This window comes from Oryx dammah, unplaced genomic scaffold (assembly GCF_014754425.2).
Source record: "Oryx dammah isolate SB20612 unplaced genomic scaffold, SCBI_Odam_1.1 HiC_scaffold_18, whole genome shotgun sequence".
NCBI classification, from domain to species: Eukaryota; Metazoa; Chordata; class Mammalia; order Artiodactyla; family Bovidae; genus Oryx; species Oryx dammah.
In genome coordinates, this window is record NW_024070202.1 from 81779485 (window position 1) to 81801944 (window position 22460).

General features: G+C 40.8%; 1 protein-coding gene across 1 annotated transcript in view; it reads right to left on the bottom strand.

The window, feature by feature from the left end:
• POU6F2 (POU class 6 homeobox 2) overlaps window positions 1-22460 on the bottom strand; it is a 498528-nt gene that overhangs the window by 117524 nt on the left and 358544 nt on the right. The window contains exon 5 of the mRNA XM_040259501.1: window positions 8823-9181. Coding sequence (XP_040115435.1) covers window positions 8823-9181 — 359 coding nt within the window. The remainder of the gene's footprint in view (window positions 1-8822; window positions 9182-22460) is intronic.

Genomic DNA, 22460 nt, shown 5'->3' on the forward strand with positions numbered 1-22460 from the left:
CCAGAGAAAAACATGATCCAAAAGGATACATGCACCCCAGGGTTCACTGGAGCACTGCTGACAATAGCCAATACACGGAAGCAAACTAAGTGTCCACTGACAGAGGAATGGATAAAGAAGATGGGGCACATATATACAATGAACTATTGTGCCGTGCTTAGTCACTCAGTCGCCTCTGACACTTGGCAACCCCAGGGACTGTAGCCCACCAGGCTCCTCTGTCCATGGGACTCTCCAGGAAAGAATACTGCAGTGGGTTGTCATGCCTTCCTCACAGTGGAATATCACTCAGCCATTAAAAAGAATGAAACAATGCCATGTACAGCAACACGGATGGATCTGGAGATTACCATCGTAAGTGAAGTAAGTTAGAGAAAGACAAATATCATATATCCTTTATATGTAGAATCTAAAAAAACTATACAAATGGATTTGTTCACAAAACAGAAACAGACTCATGGACTTAAGAGAAGGAACTAATGCTTACCAGACAGGAAGGGTGGGGAAGAGGGACAGATTGGGGAGCTGGGGATTGACAAGTATACACTACTATATTTAAAATAGATATTTTAAATATAGTTTATTTTTAAAATTAAATCTTACTTAATTAAAATGAAAAATTAAAACCAACAAGAACCTACTGTACAACACAGGGAATGCTGCTCAATATTCTAGAATAACCTGAATAGGAAAAGGACTTGAAAAAGAATAGATACATGTAAATGTAAAACAAACAAACAAACACACACAAAAGACCTGTGGAAATTTACCACAATATTTACCTTGAACAAATTGAGCCTAAACTATGAGAAATAACAGTTGATCATGTCTTGCTAATTCAGAGCAAAATACCAGCCAGCACATTTTGGGCTGCTCCCATTGCCACTCAAACCTGGAACCATGCACATGCAGGCGAAACTGTTTTAGAAGCATTCTGAACTAGACTTCGGGGTCAGCCTGTCAGTTACATCCAGCAGACAGTGATGGGAGCTGGTGGAGTGTGTGGCTCCACGGTTACTGCTGAACGCACTGTGGACAAGCCAGGAATCTACCCCACTGTAGTGATCAGAGCAGTTTCCTTGAGAAGACAGAAGCTGCCAAGTTCAAATACTGCAGGAATCTTCCCATGCTCCCTGCTTTGAGTCTGGCCCTCTCTCCATCTATTGCTACTTGACATAAGCTTCCACAGTCAGAGCTGTGAACACACCACCTGCGTTGTTAAGCTCCTTTCTACATGATCTGACTAATCTACAGAGCAGTACCTAGGAACGGTACATCTAGACAATGACAAAGAAGAACCACAGTATGTAAGTATATTCTTGCTAAACTAATTTTTCCCCCTGCTACTCTCAAAGCAATATAAACTTTGTTGTTCCTCCTGGATCTCAAATGCTTATAATAAATTCTTTGAAATGTCAGTAATGTTGAACTGAGGGGTTTTTTTTTTAAAGAAGGTTTTCTTTCTTTCATAAAAGGAAAAATTGTACCTTGCAGAGAATGTAGCTAAACATGCTTTGTTTATTGTATTCAGGCCTGAATACAATTGGGTAAAGGGACTCCCATTTCTTACCCGACCTCTTGCTGAATGAGGGAATCATGAACGAAGGCCTCAATTTACTGTATAGTCATATAAACAGAAATAAATTTATACTCTTTCATATCTGTAGTGTTATCAACATTTGCTTAACAAATGCATACCCTACAAAGCATTTTCGTTAGTATATCATATTTAATCTTCCTGGAAACTCTGGGCTTGAATAGATTTTTCTTATCCGTAATAATGAAATTTCTTTTGGCTTTTTAGCCCAGGAGGAAACCTTACTCACTCCCTGTGGACAATTCCAGTTTTTAAAAGATTCTCATGGCCTGGATTGCTCTGGAAGAATGTTGTCTACATAATGATACTTTTTGTCATTTTTACCAAACCTATTAATCTCATAAAACTGTAATTTTAGTTCAGTGATAAATATCAGCCAAAGAAGTTTTTTGATTGCCATAACATTTTTTCTCCTCTGTCCATGGGATTTTCTAGGCAATAGTACTGGAGTGAATTGCCATTTCCTTCTCCAGGGGATCTTCCCAACTCAGGGATCGAACCTGGGTCTCTGGCATTGTAGACAGATGCTTTACCGTCTGAGCCACCAGGGAAGTCCTCAACATTTTTTTTCAGGAGTCATCAATTTTATTTGTATTGCTAAATTGTATTTCTATTGCTAAAGCAACAAAGAAATATATATTATATAATTCAAAGATTTTACTTTGAATTATATATTTTTTTATTTTGTGAAACTAAAGTAAAAAAAATATATATTTTTTAAACTGTAAGAAATTTTACATGCAGCTCTTAGTAATAATATGCATTTTCTTTTTTTCTAAATAAATATTATTAGCTCTAGTCACTATGATGTATATTACATCCCCATGACTTCTTTATTTTATAACTGAAAGTCTGTACGTTTTGGATTGTCATAACATCTCAATTCAATAAAAAATGATTGGTTTATTAGACCTGTGCTATTTTACACAGGGAGGATGGGTTTCTATTCCACCTCTCCACCCCAATCCATTATCCAACATACACTTCTTTTTCCATTGTGCAAAAATTTGGTGCACTTTTCAACTTCAGCTAGACAAAGACATCCAAGACCTAGCTGAAATTTCCAATAGACAGAATGCTATTGACTTTGGAGAGTATTTGCTAAGTAAATCATTTACATAGCTGGTAGCCAATGTGAGACAAGAGAGGTACTCATCTCAGGCACAGAGTTTAAGGGTGTGTCCCAAATACACTAATCAAGATGAGTAACATCTAATGTGATATTTTTTTTAAAAATCCAAAATGAATGCAAAAAATTCATGACCAACAAAATCAGTGGTAGTGACTTTTCCCTTTTGCCTCAGACTTCAAAATGGCTCATTATTGTTACTGATCTTATATTTTAAAATGTGATATTTAGGTCATCATGGATTTTGACATTCATTTTGATTTTTTATAAAATTGTATTAAAATATGGTCTGTCCTGATGACTGTATTTTTGGGTGCACCTGAGATGAATTCTGCATCTGAGATGAATGCCTCATTTATCTTAGTCCAGGTGAAGGGACTTTTATGCCTGATTCCGCCCTGTGTAAATAGAGTTCTCTATTTACAGTGGCCACAAGGGAGTTATACAACTATACCTACAAAAGGGAGCAGAATATGTCACCTCAAAACATGCCCACTTTGGCATGAGGATTATTTTGAGCTGAAGGCAATTAAGTATCAACAGATACAAGAAAAGCTTTCTGCCATCCTCCTATTGTGCCTAATAGCAGGACATAAACTTGTAAAAGTGTTCCCCCAACTCCTCCTCTACCAGGAAGGACAGAATTTAATGACTGGGGACAAGTCTAGACCTGTATCAGTCCAGAGATGGCACCAGAAAAATATGTATAACAGATCTTGCTTATCTACTATTAGTTTCCTCATATATCATCTTCCCACAATTTGCCACTCTGAGAAGCCTATAGTCCTTTCCCTCAGTCTTGTTATTCCTTTATTAAGATGTTGGTAAAGCCCAAGTTCTAACCACCCCTTCGAGTTCCTCATCACTAAGTGCTCCTATGTGTATGCAGGAAGCACATGTCATAAAAAAATTGTTTTTCTCTTCTTAATCTGCCTTTTCTAGTCTAATTTACAGATCCCCAGTTTGAGAACTCAGAATGAGTAGAGGGAAAAAGAGTTTTTTCCCCCTGCACCTGCATAGGTCACCCAAGGTGAGTTTTAGAGGTTTGTAACCTAAAATTCCAAATAGAGGGGAAAGAGTTCAGAAAGTATTTACGTTTCCCCCCTCCACTTATAGATGAAAAAACTTAGACCCACCCAGCTTTGACTAATACTGTGTTAAATTAAGACTAACTACTGGGAAGAGAGGGGGTTGGCCCCAAGCACTGGGTCTGTTTTATAGGAAGGAGACATGATTGCAGATTATTTGCTTTAAAAGCACGGAGATCATGTGGGTCTAACTCCTTCTCAAGGGCTTGGGCTCTTTGTTTTAAAAAGTGGTAATACATCATTCTTTCTATCACTCTGGAAAGTAGTACTGAAACTTTGCTAGGGGGAAAACATCCTATATGAGAAGATCAAGAGGCTGAGCCTGCGCTATAGCAGAGGTGGAATTTGAATGCAGGTTTACCGCTGATGCCTGAGTGGTACCAAGACCTTTACATGAAGAAACGCACGTGGTAGAGGACAATTTTTGGTATTTCTCGAGTGACTTCACCTCTGAGAGGCGACTGTGCTCCTCATTCCTCCTACAAGCATATAGTTTTCTCTCCCCTAATTGCTTCCACTGATTTCTCTCTCTCTCTGTGTTTTGTTTTGTTTTCATTAAAATGTGCAATACAACAAGAGAAAAAGATGATCCTGCTTCCTGCCATGCAAGACGGTATGCAAAAGGCCAAGGTTAAAAGCACCATTTGGTTTCTTAAGCCTCTCTAATGTATAGGTGTGAAAAAGCAATCTGGGGCCTAGAGTTTACGGCACTGACTCTCTGAGGATGAAAACCTGACTTTAACTTTGACTCTCAGGCTAAGAGAAAATCTGCTTCTGCTATCATTATCCCACTTAGGCTTGTCTTCACTCTCTTTCTACTCTGCCACCCAGCTGAGTGGGAAGAAATTAACCTGACCTTGAAGAATACTCAGAGAATCTTCAGGAACATTGAGTATCCAGTAAAATTCTACAGGCCTACCAACATTTGGATTATAGACTCAAAGACCCAAAAAGGATCTGACAAATGATATATACCACACAATTAACAAACAAAGAAAACAAAGCCCAAAGAACTTGTCCCAAGTTGTGAATTAGTTGGAAGCAGAGTCAGAATTAGAATAAGCTTCCGCTTCCTGTGTCACCATGACTAGGCTCCAACCATGCCCAGATCATCTCCAGATCACTCAGGTAGACTAGACTAGACTTTTACACAATGTTTGTATTTTCTTTAGTGAAAGTTAAAAACTCCCAAGGAACAGTCAAGAAAAGTCATCTCAAAGGTCACAGAAAGGATGTATTTTGTCATTCTTAGGCTTATGGGGTTTTTATTCAGATAAATATCATACACTGAAATTAAAACTGTATATTGTTCTTTCTACCCAGGAATGATTAGACCATATCTTTTTCCCCCAAAGATTGCTTCCATATATGTTTCTGATCTGTTCCCACTCAACACACACACTACATTTCTAGTTTTAGATTCTCGTGCAGCCTGTGGCAGGTGGGTTAGGACAAAAATAAAGAGCGTGGATTGTTATCTATCTGAAACCTAAGGGTTAAATTCAACTCACATTTGTCCCATACACCTTTTCCAAAATTTCACTTGGATTTTATATTCAAGTCTGCTTTACTTGTTTATGCTGACTGCCTGGCCCCCTAAATCTTTGCACTTAAAATCCTGTTCAGAACTTCTCCCTCCAGAGAATGAAGTCATGGGTGAGCAGACCTTAAATCCCACGAAGAGTTTAAAGACAGGCTTCCAGGGGCCAGCTTCTGATATCCATCTTTGTGGATATCTTCTGATATTTTTGTGACCCCACAGACTATAGTCCATGGAATTCTCCAGGCCAGAATACTGGAGTGGGTAACCTTTCCCTTCTCCAGAGGATCTTCCCAACCCAGGGATCAAACCCAGGTCTCCCGTATTGCAGGGAGATTCTTTACCAACTGAGCCACAAGGGAAGCCCTTATAGTCAAGTCTGCTTTACTTATTTTTACTGACTGCCTGGCCCCTAAATCTTTGCACTTATAATCCTGTTCAGAACTTCTCCCTCCCGAGAATGAAACTGGGTGAGCAGACCTTAAATCCCATGAAGAGTTTAAACACAGGCTTCCAGAGGCCAGCTTCTGATATCCATGCTGGACCACCAGCCCCCCTATAACTCTAAGCCATCAAAATTAGTTCTCTGAGGTGACAATACTTTAGACTCTTATCTGTCTTATAACAACAACCTGGTTTTGGATATGCAATTCACTTCATGGAATTGAGTAAAAGAATGAAAAAAAAAAAAATTCAGTATTAGACAAAAACCTGACCAGAACTATTTGGAGAACTTTAGCCTAGAGTGTTACTACCTGTCAGCACTATTATTTTTTTTCATCTCAAGGAAAAACCTCACCAAATATACCTACATAAGGTACTTTATTTTTTCTGAAGATATGACCTACATAAGGTACTTTATTTTTTCTGAAGATATGATAGTATCTGTACAGTTTTAGAAATGATTATTATCCTTTCTAACAACCTAGGTTGCATATTTTAAACTAATATCTCTCTGACAGGTTTTGAACAATGTAAAAAGGCAAAGCCCACATGAAAATAGATAATTGTAAAATAGAATTTAAGCTGTCATATATGAACTTAGTTGATCATTATTCTCTTAATAACCTTCAAACAAAAATATTTTATTCTAGTTTGTAAAGATCATTACCTTTGAGGGTTAAATATCTTTCATATCCTCTTAAATAGTTTTCTTTTTCAAAAGTTCAAACATAACATGTTCAACAAACTCAAAAACCCTTCAGCTAAAGTAGCGAAAAATATACTATTTCAAAACCACAGAATTCTTTATTTCCTTTACACATGCCTACAGTGAAAGGAAAAAATCATTTTATTCCTACAGTTGTGGACTTTTCAAAATTAGTTCTCTATCTGCTCAATAATATCTTAAAATTTCACCAAATCACTCCTTCAGTGGTCATTCATTAGAGCCATAAGAAGATAGAGTATTATCTCATCAATGTACTTAGTAAGCTTATAAATTAAAACTTCAACAGTGAAAAGTAGAATAGTTTCTCAGAGTTATAAAGAAATAAATGTGATTTTGAGCCTTCATTTGTTGCAAAAACACAAAATGAAATACCTCTCAGATTTCCATGGGAAACCTTTAGGAGAACATCTGGAAATTCTCACAGAATTAGTTTTCAGGAGGCTGAGTGGTCACCTCTTCTAAAGCCCTGTCAACAGCCATTCAAGTGGGTTGTCTACACTTGTTTTTTACTGGCTGATAGAGATTTATACAATGTTGACAGTGTTCTGAGAAGACTGATGTCCACAGAACTCAAAGCTTTTACTCAACTCTATAGAATACTGGATTAAGTTGAACAACAGGGGGCAGGGCTTAGCAATCTCATTTCTCAGAGCAGGACACATGGTTTCTTTGGTAATTCATCTACTTTGATGGTTTAGATCAAGGGAGTGTTTAATCACTTGGTGCTGAGGTATATCTAATTTAACTGCTCTTTAAAATACATTAAACCCATTTTTTTGAATAACCACTGTTGAATTCCAAATGTTGAAAATATGCTCTAGTCATGTGTCTGGTAAATCTGATTAGATGTACTTATATACATATATGACATCCCATAGATGTCAAGTGTACAATCAAGACTTTTTTAGCCTGTGTTCATTTCAATCTAACTTATGTCAAAGGTATTATGTTGTTTCATACTTGTAATATTTTAAAAATACACCTTCAAACTCAACTGGGGAAAACTGTTCAAATTTTTAGGTAGCCATGACCCAAGTGCCAAGGAAGACACAATTACTTATCTCACCCAAATGTTTCCATTTCCAAGAAAACTCTGAGCCACCACTGAGAAACCAAGCTCATAGAAACAGGACCACAAATTAAATCAGTTCTAAAATACTCTCTAATCTACTCGCCTTTCTGTTTGTGGGCCAACCTATTTTAATTCTGCGTGTTTAGCTATTTAGGACCTAAGGATAACATCACTTTTGTGGTCCTCTGGAAGGGCTGGGCTAGACTGACTGACTGTGAGTCAAGGACCCTCGAGAAGGGAGGTGAGTTGGTGTTTGAAGTAAGTATAGGCTTTCCACTCTGTGGGAATTTGTGACTACACTACACATGTACTAAACCATCCGAAATCTCATTGGGGGAAAAAAAAAAAATCCTTATTTTTTTTAAGTCCCAAACTGAGCTTTTACTTTCTGGATCTGATGTGTTGACATCAGAGTCGTTATCTTTTGAAGCTAGTTTATTTTAAAGGCATCTAAGTTAAGAATGAGTTTCTGAACCATTAGAGTTATATATTCCTGAATGCTCCTGTTCATTGCTCCTCAATGATAGTAGATAGAGATGAGCTTTCATGATTAGCCTGAAATTCTATTTTGGATGCTCTCAGCTTCACAGCAATAAGGTCAATATAGAGAAGCTTTAATTATTTTATAAAGATGCATACTTGTTGAGGGTTTTGGTGTGAATTTAGAGCACTTGTTAGTCAATGGAGTAATGGTTGGAATCTGGGACATAAGACTGGGGCTAAATTTCTTTACCCTCCTAACCCCAGAGAATCTTTGGGAAAATAGAAACAAAAGAGCACTGAAGTACTTAAAGTAAGACGCTACTGTATTCATAATATAGAGAAATAACCACCATGCCTCATGGACAGGAGATGTAGTTCTCCACGGGGCTACAAAACTCTGCTAGTAATAATTTTAATTGGATGCTATCTTTGCTGCCTTCAAAAAGTATCATAAAGTGGAGTTATTACAGGCTACAAGTGCACTTACCGTGCCGGCCTCTCACCGGAGGAAACAGATAACATTTATCCTTCGGAGGCAACATCAATGGGTTTCTATCTGTTTCGTTTACATGCATCCCCAGTTGCCTGCTATCTGTTCCCTCTTCCCTCCGTCTAAACGATCAATTTGAATTAGACGCTGCACAAGTGGGTGCTAAGTCTGGCGGGCCCTCTGCCTCCAGGGAGGGCGCGCCACACGGCAGCCGGGTCCCCTGTGCGTGGGCGGGACGGGGCGGGGGCGTACCTGCAGAGGATTGGGTGGCGTGAGCGGCGACGGGAGGCCGTGTCCCGGAGACTGGCTGGCTTTCTGAGGGGGGCTGGCGCTCTGCTGAGTCGGAGACGGTTGGTTCTGGCTCTGGGGGTGAGGGTGGGCTGGAGGCTGCGGGGGCTGCGCGGGCGGAGCAGGCAGTGGCTGGGAGGCGGGCTGCGGCTGCTGGGACGGCGGGGCTGGCTGGGGCGGCTGCTGCTGGGGCTGCGGGGGCGCCTGCGGGGCGGGCTGCGGGTGCTGGCTGCCCGGCGGAGCCGGGGGCGGTGGCGGCTGCTGCTGCTGGAGTTGCTGAAGCTGCTGGAGTTGCTGGAGTTGGGAGTTCAGGGATGAGGTAGCTGCAAGGAGAGAGAGCGAACGTGGAGTTGAAACGCACACGTGAACCTGAAACGTACACGTAGAGTTGAAAATACACCACCACACCGCTGGCTGTGGATTTGACAACCGGTCCCCAGCGAGCTGAGAAGGCTCTCCTTTAGGGAATGTTAACCCTCATGCCCTGCAACTCCTTGATGTCTTTCTTAGAGGGTTGTGGGGCACTGGGAGTACGAGAGTCAGTTCTTGGGGAAATTTTAAAATTTAGGGAGGACCAGAGTGTAACACACCAGACATTACATTCTAAGGGATAGAGCAGGTGTAAACCAAGGGGATGGACTAGGAACAGAGGTAATTTTTGAGTAATTTCTCCCTCTCTTCCTTTCCATCCTGTTTGGGAAAGACACTTAGACTTTCAAGGCCTGATTTAGATTTTTAAAGGTCAACTCGTTTAAATCTTTTTGGCAAATGCTTGAATGGAGTTAAGCACAGAAAGCTAAAGTGTGTGCAATCTCCTTTTCATCATCAGTGCCACTCATGGTGTAATTTCCACTTGCATCAGACCTCTGCCAACTTGCTTAGATATATGAATTTTGTTTTCTACAGTGTTGTTTTTTTTTTTAATTTGAAGATAGTACATGCATCTCAGTTTTGCAGAATCAAAAGTCTCAGTCTGAACTTTTTGCCTGCTCGTTAAAAAGACGTGCATGTGTACTTAGTCACTAAGTCATGTCTGACTTTTTGCAATCCCATGGACTGTAGCCTGCCAGGCCCCTCTGTCCATGGGATTTCCCAGGCAAGAATCCTAGAGTGGGTTGCCATTTCCTTCTCCAGGGGATCTTCCTGACCCAGGGATTGAAGTCATGTCTACTGAGTCTCCTGCATTGGCAGGCAGATTCTTTACCGTTGAGCCACCTTGGGAGCCCCACAGAGCCCCCATATCAGAAGGGGTACAGTCAGCTGTGAACGATGGTGACTAGTCACATTGGGACCTCAAGGACAGGCCAGGAACTGAGAGAAAGAAATCATCTTTCCAGATTTTCTTATTCTGTGAAAAGTAAGAGTTGGTAAGATAAACTATCTTAACATTGAGCTCACTAACTTTGTTTTCATATGCCCATCTAGCCCTGAACAATTTCTCCAGCAGGAAATCAGTTTGGCTGAAGAATGGTCTAGAGAAAATTATTGCTACAAGTTCACTTTCTTCTTTGCCTGAATATCAGTCTAAAAGCTTTCCCATAAGCCTACAAATAAATGTAAGGAAACCATAGGCCTTGGCTTCTATGCTATTCCATTCCTCCCCCCCTTACAATTCATCAAGATTCCCAAAGGTAGTAACTGCTGTTTGCAACATTAAACTAGTTCCAATTAAAAAAAAAAACTTATTAAAAAATATATAGTGGCTCTATAAAGTGACATCATATACCCACCTTCATATGACAATGATGGTCTTGAAAAATATATGTACATGGGACCCTACGTTGAGCACATCTTTTAAGAAATTTCTCTGTAAAGAAGTCAACTAATGACTATTTTTGTAAAGTTAAGAATCGTTTTGTAAAATATAAACAGCTAGGTACCAGTGCTGTTCTGATAATAGGTAGGATTTAACAAGGGGACATAGTCCTGCCTTTTAGCCATTTATAGTGGATTTGTGGAGGTAAGAGGAACTTATAAGAAATGATCAGGCTTGGGGAGCCTGTTATAATCCTGCTAATGGTAAGTGCTTGATATAAATCAACTGGTTGTCTAAACGGTCAACAGTGTGAAAATTGACCAAAAGGGCCAGGAGAATGAGGAGAGTGGCTCCTTTGTGGGCTAGAGAGGCTAAGGCAGTGTTCCTGGGGGATGTGGAATGAGGGCAGAGAGGGCTCAAGAGAGTGAGTTCTACACCTGGAGGGGAGGCTATTCTGGGCAGGAAGACACCCAGATGACAGCATGGCTTAGGTGATGTTTCTGAAGGACAAAGTGGAGAATGAACTGCCTGGAACAGAAGCTTCGATGATTTTAGACCTTAGAGTGGTGGAAGCCTGACTTTGAACGTGGTGGAAATGTGGATCATTCCCAATTCACCTCTGGTATAAGTCACATTTTAAATGTAATCAGGTTTGTTTAAAGCAAGCCATAGCTATACTGATGAAATGATAGTTTGCTGTTTCCCAGGGGCATCAAATACCTTTTTTTTTTTTTGCTCTCAGGTACACGGAGAGCTTCCATGTTGGACTGGTGGGGATGACAAATGTCCCCCTGGGTCAGTGAGTTACTCTAGGTCTGTTCAAACACTCAGACCAGTGTCTGTCCTGCCTGTGATGTAAATGCAGAGTGCTCTGGGACTCTACTGGGAGAGACAACATCTCTGAGAGAGGGCTGGAAAATACCCAGTCAAGGGGAACTCTGAATTTTCTGCTCAATTTTGCTCTGAATCTAAATCTGCTCTAAAAACGAAAGTCCATATTAAAAAAAAAACCCCAGTTATAAGAACTTTAAAAGAATGATCTGATTTTGCCGATTCCCCCTCTCCTTGCTCCTATTCTACAAAGCCACGTTTTATCGAAGACCAGAGAGCCCAGCTCAGTTATGACCCCTGGGATCTTCTGTAATCCGGAGGGGGCTAGATCTCTCCTTTTGTGGAGTTAGAGACTTTGGAAACCTGATTGCATCTGGCCCCCTGCCAGATTCAAATCAAGCCTGTCCAGATTTCTTTCAGGGTAGGGGGTATATATGTCAGTGCTTATTTTCATGGTTGACTTAAATACCATACTGTTTCATTTTGGTTAGAAAATCATTTATCTAAATCAGTGTTTGAAAACAGGAAAGACTGGGAAATATTGGCAGATAGATATTGGCAGACAGGTGGGTGCAGCGGACCCTAACCTACTAATGAGAAGTGGGTCCCAAATGTGTCTTTGCTTCTTGATGTTGGTGAGTTCATGTTGCTTGGCTATTTCTTCCCTGTAACCTGCTCCCTCCCTGGAAAGGCATTAACCTAAACTAAACCTCTTTGAGTTACATCAACTAATTTGGCATCTGCAAGCCAGGAATGATGGGCAGTAAACTATGTTCAGGTATGTACTGGACACAAAGGAAATCATGAGGGGGCTGTACAAGAATGTCATTCTGGTCTGAAAAATGCCAAAGGCACATACACAATGATATGAAAAAAAAAAGCAAAGAAATACTAAAATATGGAGCCTCTAAATGGCTCATTGTGTAAAGCACACAGGTACAGACATAAGTTAGGAAAATAAAGAGAATGTTTGCAGATAAAATGGTGATTGTTGGGTGATTCTATGCTTTGGTTCTATGCATAGCAATTTAAAGATTTTACTTTCTTCCCTGATATTTATGTCCTTTAATGATTATCTCCTCTATGTCTGGTTACTATACACTCCATGGGCCAAAGTTAAATGTAAAATTTAACTACAGTAACAGTAGATATGGAAGAACTTAAAGAGATGCACAAAAATTTATATTAGGACGTTTTAAATTTTAAAAACTTACTATTTTGAAAACAAAACACAAAACAAAATTCCATCAAGAAATCCCCTGGTGGTCCAGAGGTTAGAATTTTGCCCTCTCACTGCCGAGGGTGTGGGTTCAATCCCTGGTTGAGGAACTAAGATCTTGAAAGCCTGGTGGTGCAGATAAAAAAAAAAATTCTATCAAATTTTGAGTTTTCTAGAGAGAAGGAAGCAGTAAGATAAGACCAGTGGGTCAGAACTTCCCAAATAAATAATTTAATAAGACAAAGAAGTCTAGAAGCTTGCATCTCTCTATTTGTTCAGTTACTATGTATCAACTGTAAATTATTTTTAAAAAATGTCTTTTTTAGGATCTTTGATAAAGATGTTCTCAGGAAACCACGCACATAAAAAAAAGCTATACCACAGAGGCAACAGAACTATCCTGGATGGGCTTTACATACAATTACTTCTGAGGCAGGGAAATGGAAAGGAAATTCTGCCCATTAGCACGGCCATGAGTGATTCGGGAGAAATACAAATGTCTCTTGTACTTTGCAAGGTACTCAAACACCTTGGGATTCACTGAAAATGTAACGGGACTTAAACGCTAAAGGTGATGTGATTCTTAGCAACGTGCTCACCTTTGTTAACACAAAGTGCAACTCAGACTATTATAATCATTCTATTTGGGGGCTCAGTGTCAGCATTTTCTGGGACTATCAAGTTAAGGGATCTTTGGGCATGGTTGGCCATCTGGAGGCTTGGGTTTGAGAATCTGCTGGGAAGGGTTACAAGCTCCCAGCCTGGCTGGGACCTGAGTCACCTCATAGCAATATGTTTTTAGAGGTGAAAGGACTGTTGCTAAGGAGGAAGGAAGCAGGAAGGATTTATCTCCTGCAAGAGACCAGGAATCCTGCAAAAGTGTGATGGTAATGGCTGTTCAAAAAAGCAAGAGAGTTCCAGAGAAACATCTATTTCTGCTTTATTGACTATGCCGAAGCCTTTGACTGTGTGGATCACAATAAACTGTGGAAAATTCTGAAAGAGATGGGAATACCAGACCACCTGACCTGCCTCTTGAGAAACCTGTATGCAGGTCAGGAAGCAACAGTTAGAACTGGACATGGAACAACAGACTGGTTCCAAATAGGAAAAGGAGTCCGTCAAGGCTGTATATTGTCACCCTGCTTATTTAACTTATATGCAGAGTACATCATGAGAAATGCTGGGCTGGAAGAAGCACAAACTGGAATCAAGCTTGCTGGGAGAAATATCAATAACCTCAGATATGCAGATGACACCACCCTTATGGCAGAAAGTGAAGAGGAACTAAAAAGCCTCTTGATGAAAGTGAAAGAGGAGAGGGGAAAAGTTGGCTTAAAGCTCAACATTCAGAAAACGAAGATCATGGCATCTGGTCCCATCACTTCATGGGAAAAAGATGGGGAAACAGTGGAAACAGTGTCAGACTTTATTTTTTGGCGCTCCAAAATCACTGCAGATGGTGATTGCAGCCATGAAATTAAAAGACACTTACTCCGTGGAAGGAGAGTTATGACCAACCTAGACAGCATATTAAAAAGCAGAGACATTACTTTGTCAACAAAGATCCATCTAGTCATGGCTATGGTTTTTCCAGTGGTCCTGTATGGATGTGAGAGTTGGACTCTAAAGAGGGCTGAGCACCAAAGAATTGATGCTTTTGAACTGTGGTGTTGGAGAAGACTCTTGAGAGTCCTTTGGATTGCAAGGACATCCAACCAGTCCATCCTAAGGGGAATCAGTTCTGGGTATTCATTGGAAGGACTGATGTTAAAGCTGAAACTCCAATACTTTGGCCACCTCATGCAAAGAGCTGGCTCATTTGAAAAGACCCTGATGTTGGGAAAGATTGAAGGCAGGAGGAGAAGGGGATGACAGAGGATGAGATGGTTAGATGGCATCACCAACTCAATGGACATGAGTTTGGATAAACTCCGGGAGATGGTGATGGACAGGGAGGCTTGGCATGCTGTGATTCAAGGGGTTGCAAAGAGTCAGATACGACTGAGCGACTGGACTGAACTGAACTGAACTGAACTGAATGGCTGTTCAAGCCCATTCTGGGTACAGTCCTCTGGTGCAAGCCTAGTCCTATGAAAAGAAAGAGCAAAGGGTAACCTTGAACTTGCTGAGGGCAAGAAGCCAGATGCCAAGGACCATATACTCTATAGTTGCATTTATATGGAATGTGCAGAATGGGCAAATCCACAGAGGCAGAAAGCAGGTTAGTGGTTGCCAGGGGTGAGGAGGGGCAGGACTGGAGAGTAGCTGCTCCTGGGAATGGGGTTCTGGCTGGGGGTGATGAGAAAGTTCTAGAATGAGATAGCACTGAGGGCTAGACAACATGATGAATGTGTTTAATGCTACTGAATTGTACACTTTAAGATGGTTAAAGTGGCAGATTTTATGCTATGTTTATTCTACTACTACTACAACAATAACAACAGCAATAATAAATAGCTGTTTCTCCATGTATATACCCTGGAGACCAAGCAAGGGGTTTCCGGATGGTGCTAGTGGTAAAGACCCCGACTGCCAATGCAGGAGACACAAGAGATGCGGATTCGATCCCTGGGCTGGGAAAATCTCTGAGAAGAGGACATGGCGACCCGCTCCAGTATTCTTGCCCCAGCGAATCCCCATGGACAGTGGAGCCTGGTAGGCTACAGTCCATGGGGTCACAAAGAGATGTACACAACTGCAGTGACTTAGCACACGACCAAGCCACATTGCTCTGGGACGCCACAAGGGAGGAGAACAATCCTTCTCTACTCTGTGTGGCTGTGTAGTCCCTAGGGCTATGCCTGGCAGAGCAGAGGGAGAGATACAGGCAGGGCTGTAGGATGCCCCCCAGCTTTGGGAGGGAAGTGCTGAGTCCACTGAAGATGGAGAGGCACAGGCTGGTACTGGGAAAAATGGATTGCTCTCAACATGGACTGTGAGGTCAGTCCTGGGCGCACCCAAGACACCCCTCTAGAAATGTCAAAGCTAGAGTCTGAGCTGGTGGAGAACAGTGATGGCTATTTGGGTTCAAAATAAGACAGAGCTTCCTAGCTTGAAAAGCACTTTCATTTAATATGGATAATTTAACTTTTTAGGACAACCTTATGAATAGATGATATCACTGCCATGTTAAAACTGTGGAACCTGGCTCAGAAGTTTAAATGACCTGCCTGAGTTCAGCTGACAGGTGCTATGGACGATTCAGTCTTAAGTCTGCCACTTCCCAAAGCCTCTTAACATAACAGTATCAAGGATGCTGAGGGCTGGAACAAAGATAACTATTCCCTCATTGAGGGATGCCCTCCATGACACCACTCTTGAGAAGAGGTGGGCACAGGTCCTCAGTTTACAGAGGCTCATTTGAAGGCATTGGTTCAGGGATGAATCGTTCAGCTCCTGGGGAAGTGTGTATAGTTGAACCTCTGTCCTGCTGCAGGCAAAACATTCTTAAAATGTAAATGTGCATTTTGAGAATAAAGATGCTAATTTGAGTGTGAGCCTTGAGTTATTATAAGAACAGGGACATGGAATCAAGGGAAAGGGGGTGAGGGGTATATGTGGACAGGAGGTGGGGAAGGGCCACAGTACCCTTGATTCATGTCGCAAGTTTGCTTTGCTGGTGGAAGAATGTTTCCTCTACACTTAGACACTGGGCGGCAGCGGAGCTTGGTGGCGTTTTAAGGAAAGTAACTGACTAGGGCATCCTCTTATGTTGTCCATGGAACTCTGTGATGTGTTGTCTCTAGAGTATCATCAGGTGGCAGCTAAGAGTTCTCCAAATGGCTTTCTTCCTTAACTGGGGACAGTGACTCCCAGATTGGCCCCAGTTGTACAAATCAGTGGGCTCATGGGCCACTGGAAAGGAAATCTGTGCTCCCTGATGTATGGAGCCTTTGCTTCCCTAATTCTGCATTTACTGCTCATTTTTCCTGCTTAGAAAAATCCCTAGAAGAAGAAAAAAAGTGAAATCTAGAACAACCCATCCAGAAGAATTTGAGTTGGTAAAATTGGACATCTTCCCTCCCAGCAACCCCCCAAGTAATAACATCTAAGGTAGCTGAAGCAAGGAGGCAGGTCAGGAACTATTCCTGGTACCCTCATTAAGAGCATCCCCAGCCTGCACTGGCAGACAGAAGTTTTTTCAAAGTAGATGGAAACAGTGGGTTGGGGACTTGGGATTTTGAAAAAGTGCAGAAGGTGAAGATGTTCTGGAAAATTTGCCTTTATTTTTTGGCAATTATGCCCCAAACAAGCAAACTCAGTTCTGCCCCAAAGATGTGTAACTATTTCATATGCAGTGTCATCAGCTCTTAAATATTGCCATACATATCTGTAACCTGTCATTTGCTTCCTTTGCATTTAAGGCAGCAATCTAAGTATCTCTTGAGACATCAGGGAGAAAAAAGTGATAAATTCTTCCAATGAAAATCTCCCCACTAATTTCCATGTCTTGCCTGAACCACACAAGCTTCTTCCTTAGGTCAGATGTTTTCACCTACTCTATCTCAAATTATGGACCAGAACCACCTGGGGAGCTTGTTAGACAAGTGGATTCCAGTGGGTAGGATGAAGTCTGCATTCTAAAGCCCCCAGCCAAGGGGATCAGGAGCCACTGGCCTTGGGGCTCCTGGCAGCCTATCCAGGAGGGGAAGTCTCTTCACTTGGCCTTCAACCTGAGCAGCTTGTTTATCCATCTCCATCACTTTGAGAATATTGCTTTGTGAAAAATGAACTTGTTCTTTCTATTAGCAAAAAAAAAAAAAAAAAAAAAGGAAACAGAAAACATTGGTTGGAAAGAAACAGACACTGGGAATTTTCCAGTGTTCTTTAGTATCTTATTTAGATAGTAAGAGCTATTCACCACTCATTACTGCCTTTGTTGATATTTTGGGGAGCACTCTTGCTGGGGTATCTTAAATCTGAGACATATTATTAGCTTTTAGATGCCCCACTGAATAGGGAGGATAGAAAAACTGAGGGAAAGCTCCAACTGTAAAGTGAAGGGGTGAAGTGGTGGCATGGGTCATCCCGAGGGGATTGTACCCGCCCAACAATGTGGCAGGCAGGGAGGCTGAGGAGTTCCCTAAATCCCCAGAGAGGTTTGCTAAGTCCTTTCTCTGGACCAGCTGACCTCTCAACATCTCTGCCTGCAGGACGGCCCCAGTGAGGCTTAAACTCTCAGGAAAATAACAGAAAGGATCTCCTATTATGAAATAGAAAAAAACTGGGGAGGACTTAGGATTTCTAATGTGGATGTGACACCCCACGGTTCACCCTTCTCTTCTCATTCACCTTGAAGAAACCAGAAAGTTCACAGTCTCACCCCAGTACTCAGAGCTCTTAGTGGTTCTTCCAAGTCCTTAGGAAGTCCATCCAGGTTCCTACTGAGTGCCAACCAAGGTGAAAGGAAAAACACCCCCCATGATACTGATACTTCCCCCATGGAATTGCAGAACACTAAAGATAAAGATTTTTTAAAATCCTAAATACGATTTCAGAGAGATAAATAAAAGGCCACGTACAAAGAGACATAACTCAGGGACTTCCCTGGTGGTTCAGTGGTTAAGAATTCACCTGCCAGTGCAGGGAATGTGGGTTTGATCCCTGACTGAGGAATTAAGATCCCACATGAGTTGCTCATCCCACTTGAGCAACTAAGCCCACGTGTGCCACAACTAGAGAGAAGCCCACAGGGTGCAATGAAGAGCCTACATGCTACAACTAATACCTGATACAGCAAAAAATAAACAAACAGATAAGTGAATATTAAAAAGAGACATAACTCAAATAGGCCTCATACTTCTCATTGCACGCATGCTAAGTTGCTTCAGTCGTGTCCAACTCTGTGATGCTATGGACTGTAGCCTGCCAGTGTCCTCTGTCCATAGGGTTTACCAGGCAAGAATACTGGAGTGGGTTGCCGTTTCCTTCTCCAGGGGATCTTCCCAAGCCAGGGGTCGAACCTGATCCTCTTGTGACTCCTGCATTGACAGGCAGGTGCATTACCACTATCACCACCTAAAAATCTAAAATCAGTGGGGCAATGCCTTCTAAGTTCTGAAAGAAAATGATCTCTAGCCAAGAATTCTATTGCTGGTTAAACTGTTATCAGCAAGTGTGGAAGAAGGCCCACATCAGAACTTACAAGGATTTATCCTCTCTTGACTTACTTTTTCTTAGGAAGTTGAATAGATACTTCAGTAAAATAAGGAGGTGAACCAAGAAAGAGGAAGATTTAGGATGCAGAGAGCAGTGTGTGTCCTCCCCTAAAAATAATACAAGGGAGCCTAACTATGATAGATGGCTGGAAGTTCTAATAATACCCAGTCGAGACTGCAGCATAAAGAAAGAGCTCTAGAGAGATATGTCTAGAAAAAAAAGCACAGTTCCATAGAAGTGATACAATATTTAGAAGAATTTGAGAGTATGATATAAAAGAGAAAGGAAACTATGAATTTCAAGCAAAACAAAAGCTGCTTGGGAAAGCCACAGTCTAGAATGACCTTTCTGTTACTAAGTCGGATAACCTGGGGCCTAACAGGACACTCCGTCAGTGGAAAAGCATCAGTGTTAGGGATTTTTAGCTCTGAGGAACCTGGTGAGGATGTTCTTTCTTCAAATGAGCATGTAACATGGGCCAAGAAAATGAAGCTCCGTCAATATTAAACTTGTGAACATAAGATCTTCCTTCAGGGAAAAAAAAAAAAAGATTTAAATAACCCCCTCCTGCCTGTTACCATCAGATTTTCAAGTCTTCTTCAGGTGGTAATACCATATAAAATTAGAACTTGTAGGGGTTGAGTGTGCATTTTGAGTATAGATTCTGTTCCTTGATTTTGCTTGATTGATTTTTCCCTAACCTGCAGGGAATCACACTATATATGGAAACATTCACTCTTGATATGAAATCAGTTTATTCAACAGAGGAGACCAGATTTATTCATCAGAGAATCCCAACCCTCCCGTAAGAACTGGTTTCCTTTTCTCATGGAGTTTGGCAGAGGCTTGGTTGAAACATTAGCGATCTGGTTGAAACATCAGAATCTCCTTGGATGTCAGTTCTCTCTGCTCTGCTCATTCTTCAATACATGGATAATCTAGGGGGTTGTTTTTGTTTTTGTTTTTTTAGAGGTTTGAGATTAAGAGTGCATCACTGAATATGCCACCTTTCCTTCTTAATACCATATCTGTTTAACGCAATTGGGTGAAATAGAAGTGCTCATGTAACATTCAATCCCATTATTTTTCCTCCTTAGATATGGAAAACAATTATTTACATCTTTGATAACTTCTTCTCAGACTTTTTAGCTGGAGGGCAAGTGGTTTAAAATTACAGCTAACATTCACTGAACATGGTTTTCCTGGGTATATTAAAAAATTATTAGGGTAGAAGTGAAGCCATACTTACTAAAAACGAAGCCAGGGATATGGGGGAAAGGAACACATGTGCTCATTTTATATTTCTAGGCTAATAATATAATTTTTTTAAACTTATCAGAGCAAGTAAGATGTACCCTGCCTTTCAAAGCATCGATGTTTGCCCTTCCCTTCAAATGGGCATTTGCAGGAGACAATGTTACAGGCAGTTCAATGGATACTGTGCCTGGCTTAAACACAGGACTGTGTTCACTCAAATTTCTTTTAGGCTATAGACACATGGGCCAGTGCTTATTTTCATGGTTGATTTAATCCATCCCCTCTGCCAGTGTGGGGATTATTCCCTACAGTTATTCTTCAGTGGTCTGTCAGTTCAGATTAAAAAAAGTTAAGTGACAAAGATGCAGTGGCTGATTCCTTTAGAAGCCTATGCTGTACAGTAAGAGATTTCTTTTTAAGAATCTGACTATGTTCTCTTTTTAATTTCCCTCCAATCACCACAAATCTTCCTTATCTAGGCTGAACTTTAAACTCCATAAACAGGCAATTCAGTTTTGTTCCTCTACGACAACTTCTGGTTTGCCAAAAGGCTTTATCGATCTTACCTTATTGGTTCTTGCTTATTTTTTGAAAAGAAGAAATAGCGTATGTCTCCCCTCACGTTACAGATGAAGAAATCTAAACTCAGACATGATTCTGGGCCATATGTATCCTAGCTTTGTGTGGCCCGCATAATAAATGATAAAACTTTCAATAGGCTACATCTATTTTTGTATTTTGAGACAGATATCAAAGATATGCCCTTGTCAGATCTGCAATTCTATTCTAGATTCATAGAAAAGAAACTAGTAACAGTTGATTTTAATTGTGTACCAAAATGTTTACTGTTTAAAAGTCCCTCATATTACATCACAACACGACTGAGCGACTGCACTTTGAGTTTTCACTTTCATGCATTGGAGAAGGAAATGGCAACCCACTCCGGTATTCTTGCCTAGAGAATCCCAGGGATGGAGGAGCCTGGTGGGCTGCCGTCTATGGGGTCACACAGAGTTGAACACGACTGAAGCAACTTAGCAGCAGCGGCAGCAGATTACATCACAAATGTTATTACTCTTCTCATTCTTTTTTTAATATTTATTTTTATTTACTTACTTATTTGGCTGCCCTGGGTCTTAGTTGTGACAAGCAGGATCTTTTTAGTTGTGGCATGTGGGAACCAGTTCCCTGACCAGGGATTAAACCTGGGCCCCTTGCATTGGGAGTTCGGAGTCTTAGCCATTGGACTACCAGGGATGCCTACTCTTCTCATTCTTATTTTCTTTATCTCTACAAGTAGAATTCTTTAGCAGGATCATTAATATACTGCATGGGTAATTTGGTTATTTTGTATTGATATGCAAATCAGTCATTCAATTCATATTACTTTATGGTTTCATATGTAACAAACAAGAAGAAAACAAATAGTTTTAGTGAAATAATTAATTACATTAATGATAATCCTACTGGAAGAAAAGAGTCATCAAAAAAAGAATCCTGGGAAATTCCATAGAAAGCAATAGATGCTGGAATATCAATGGAATTAAAATGTAATGAGGTCATATCTCCTATATAAGGATAAATGTTTTTGCAGTTGTCTCACGGATTTTTACCAGGCTGGTTGATCTTGCTATGGGAAGTAAAGTGATACTCTTTTTACTTCATTAATGCAATGTGGACAAAAGAGGTGAACACAAACATAGCAGTCAGCACAGTTAGTTATATTGTGGTAACAAGCAGCCCCTAAACTCATTGGCTAGCCCAACAAAGATTTTTTTTTTCTTTTAGTGCTATAATAAAGTTTGTCAGAAGGGTCTTAGCTTAGTATAGTCACTTAGGTACCCAGCTGATAGGTCTGTCACTATCTTGAACGCTGCCTATGATATGAGATGGACAGAGAGTTTTTTAGGGTGGGAATTAAATGCTCTGATTCAGAAGTCATCCCATCACTTTCTCTCACAACTCTTGGCCAGCAGTAGCCACACGTCTACTTGTGGCTAAATGCAAGGGCACCAGGAAGTGTTATACTATCAAGTCCTAGAGAGGGGGAGAGTCAGAAAAAATTGGTAAATAGCATTAACAATCTCCACAAAAGCGTCACTCTGCCCTCCAGATAGTTTCTGTCTGTATTACTTTCTCCCCATTTTCATTTTTGTCTGGATCATTGAAAGAGCTTATTAACTGAACTCTTAAGCTCTTACCTTCCCTGTTCCTTCTTTCTCTCATTCATTAATTCAGTAAATGTTATCAGACCACGTGTCAAGTGCCCCTCTGCCACAAGAGTTAATTTTCTAAAATATAGATGGGATTATACCACTAACTTAAAAATTAAAAAGGATTATGATAGCTCCTATTCATCAGAGAATGAAATCATACA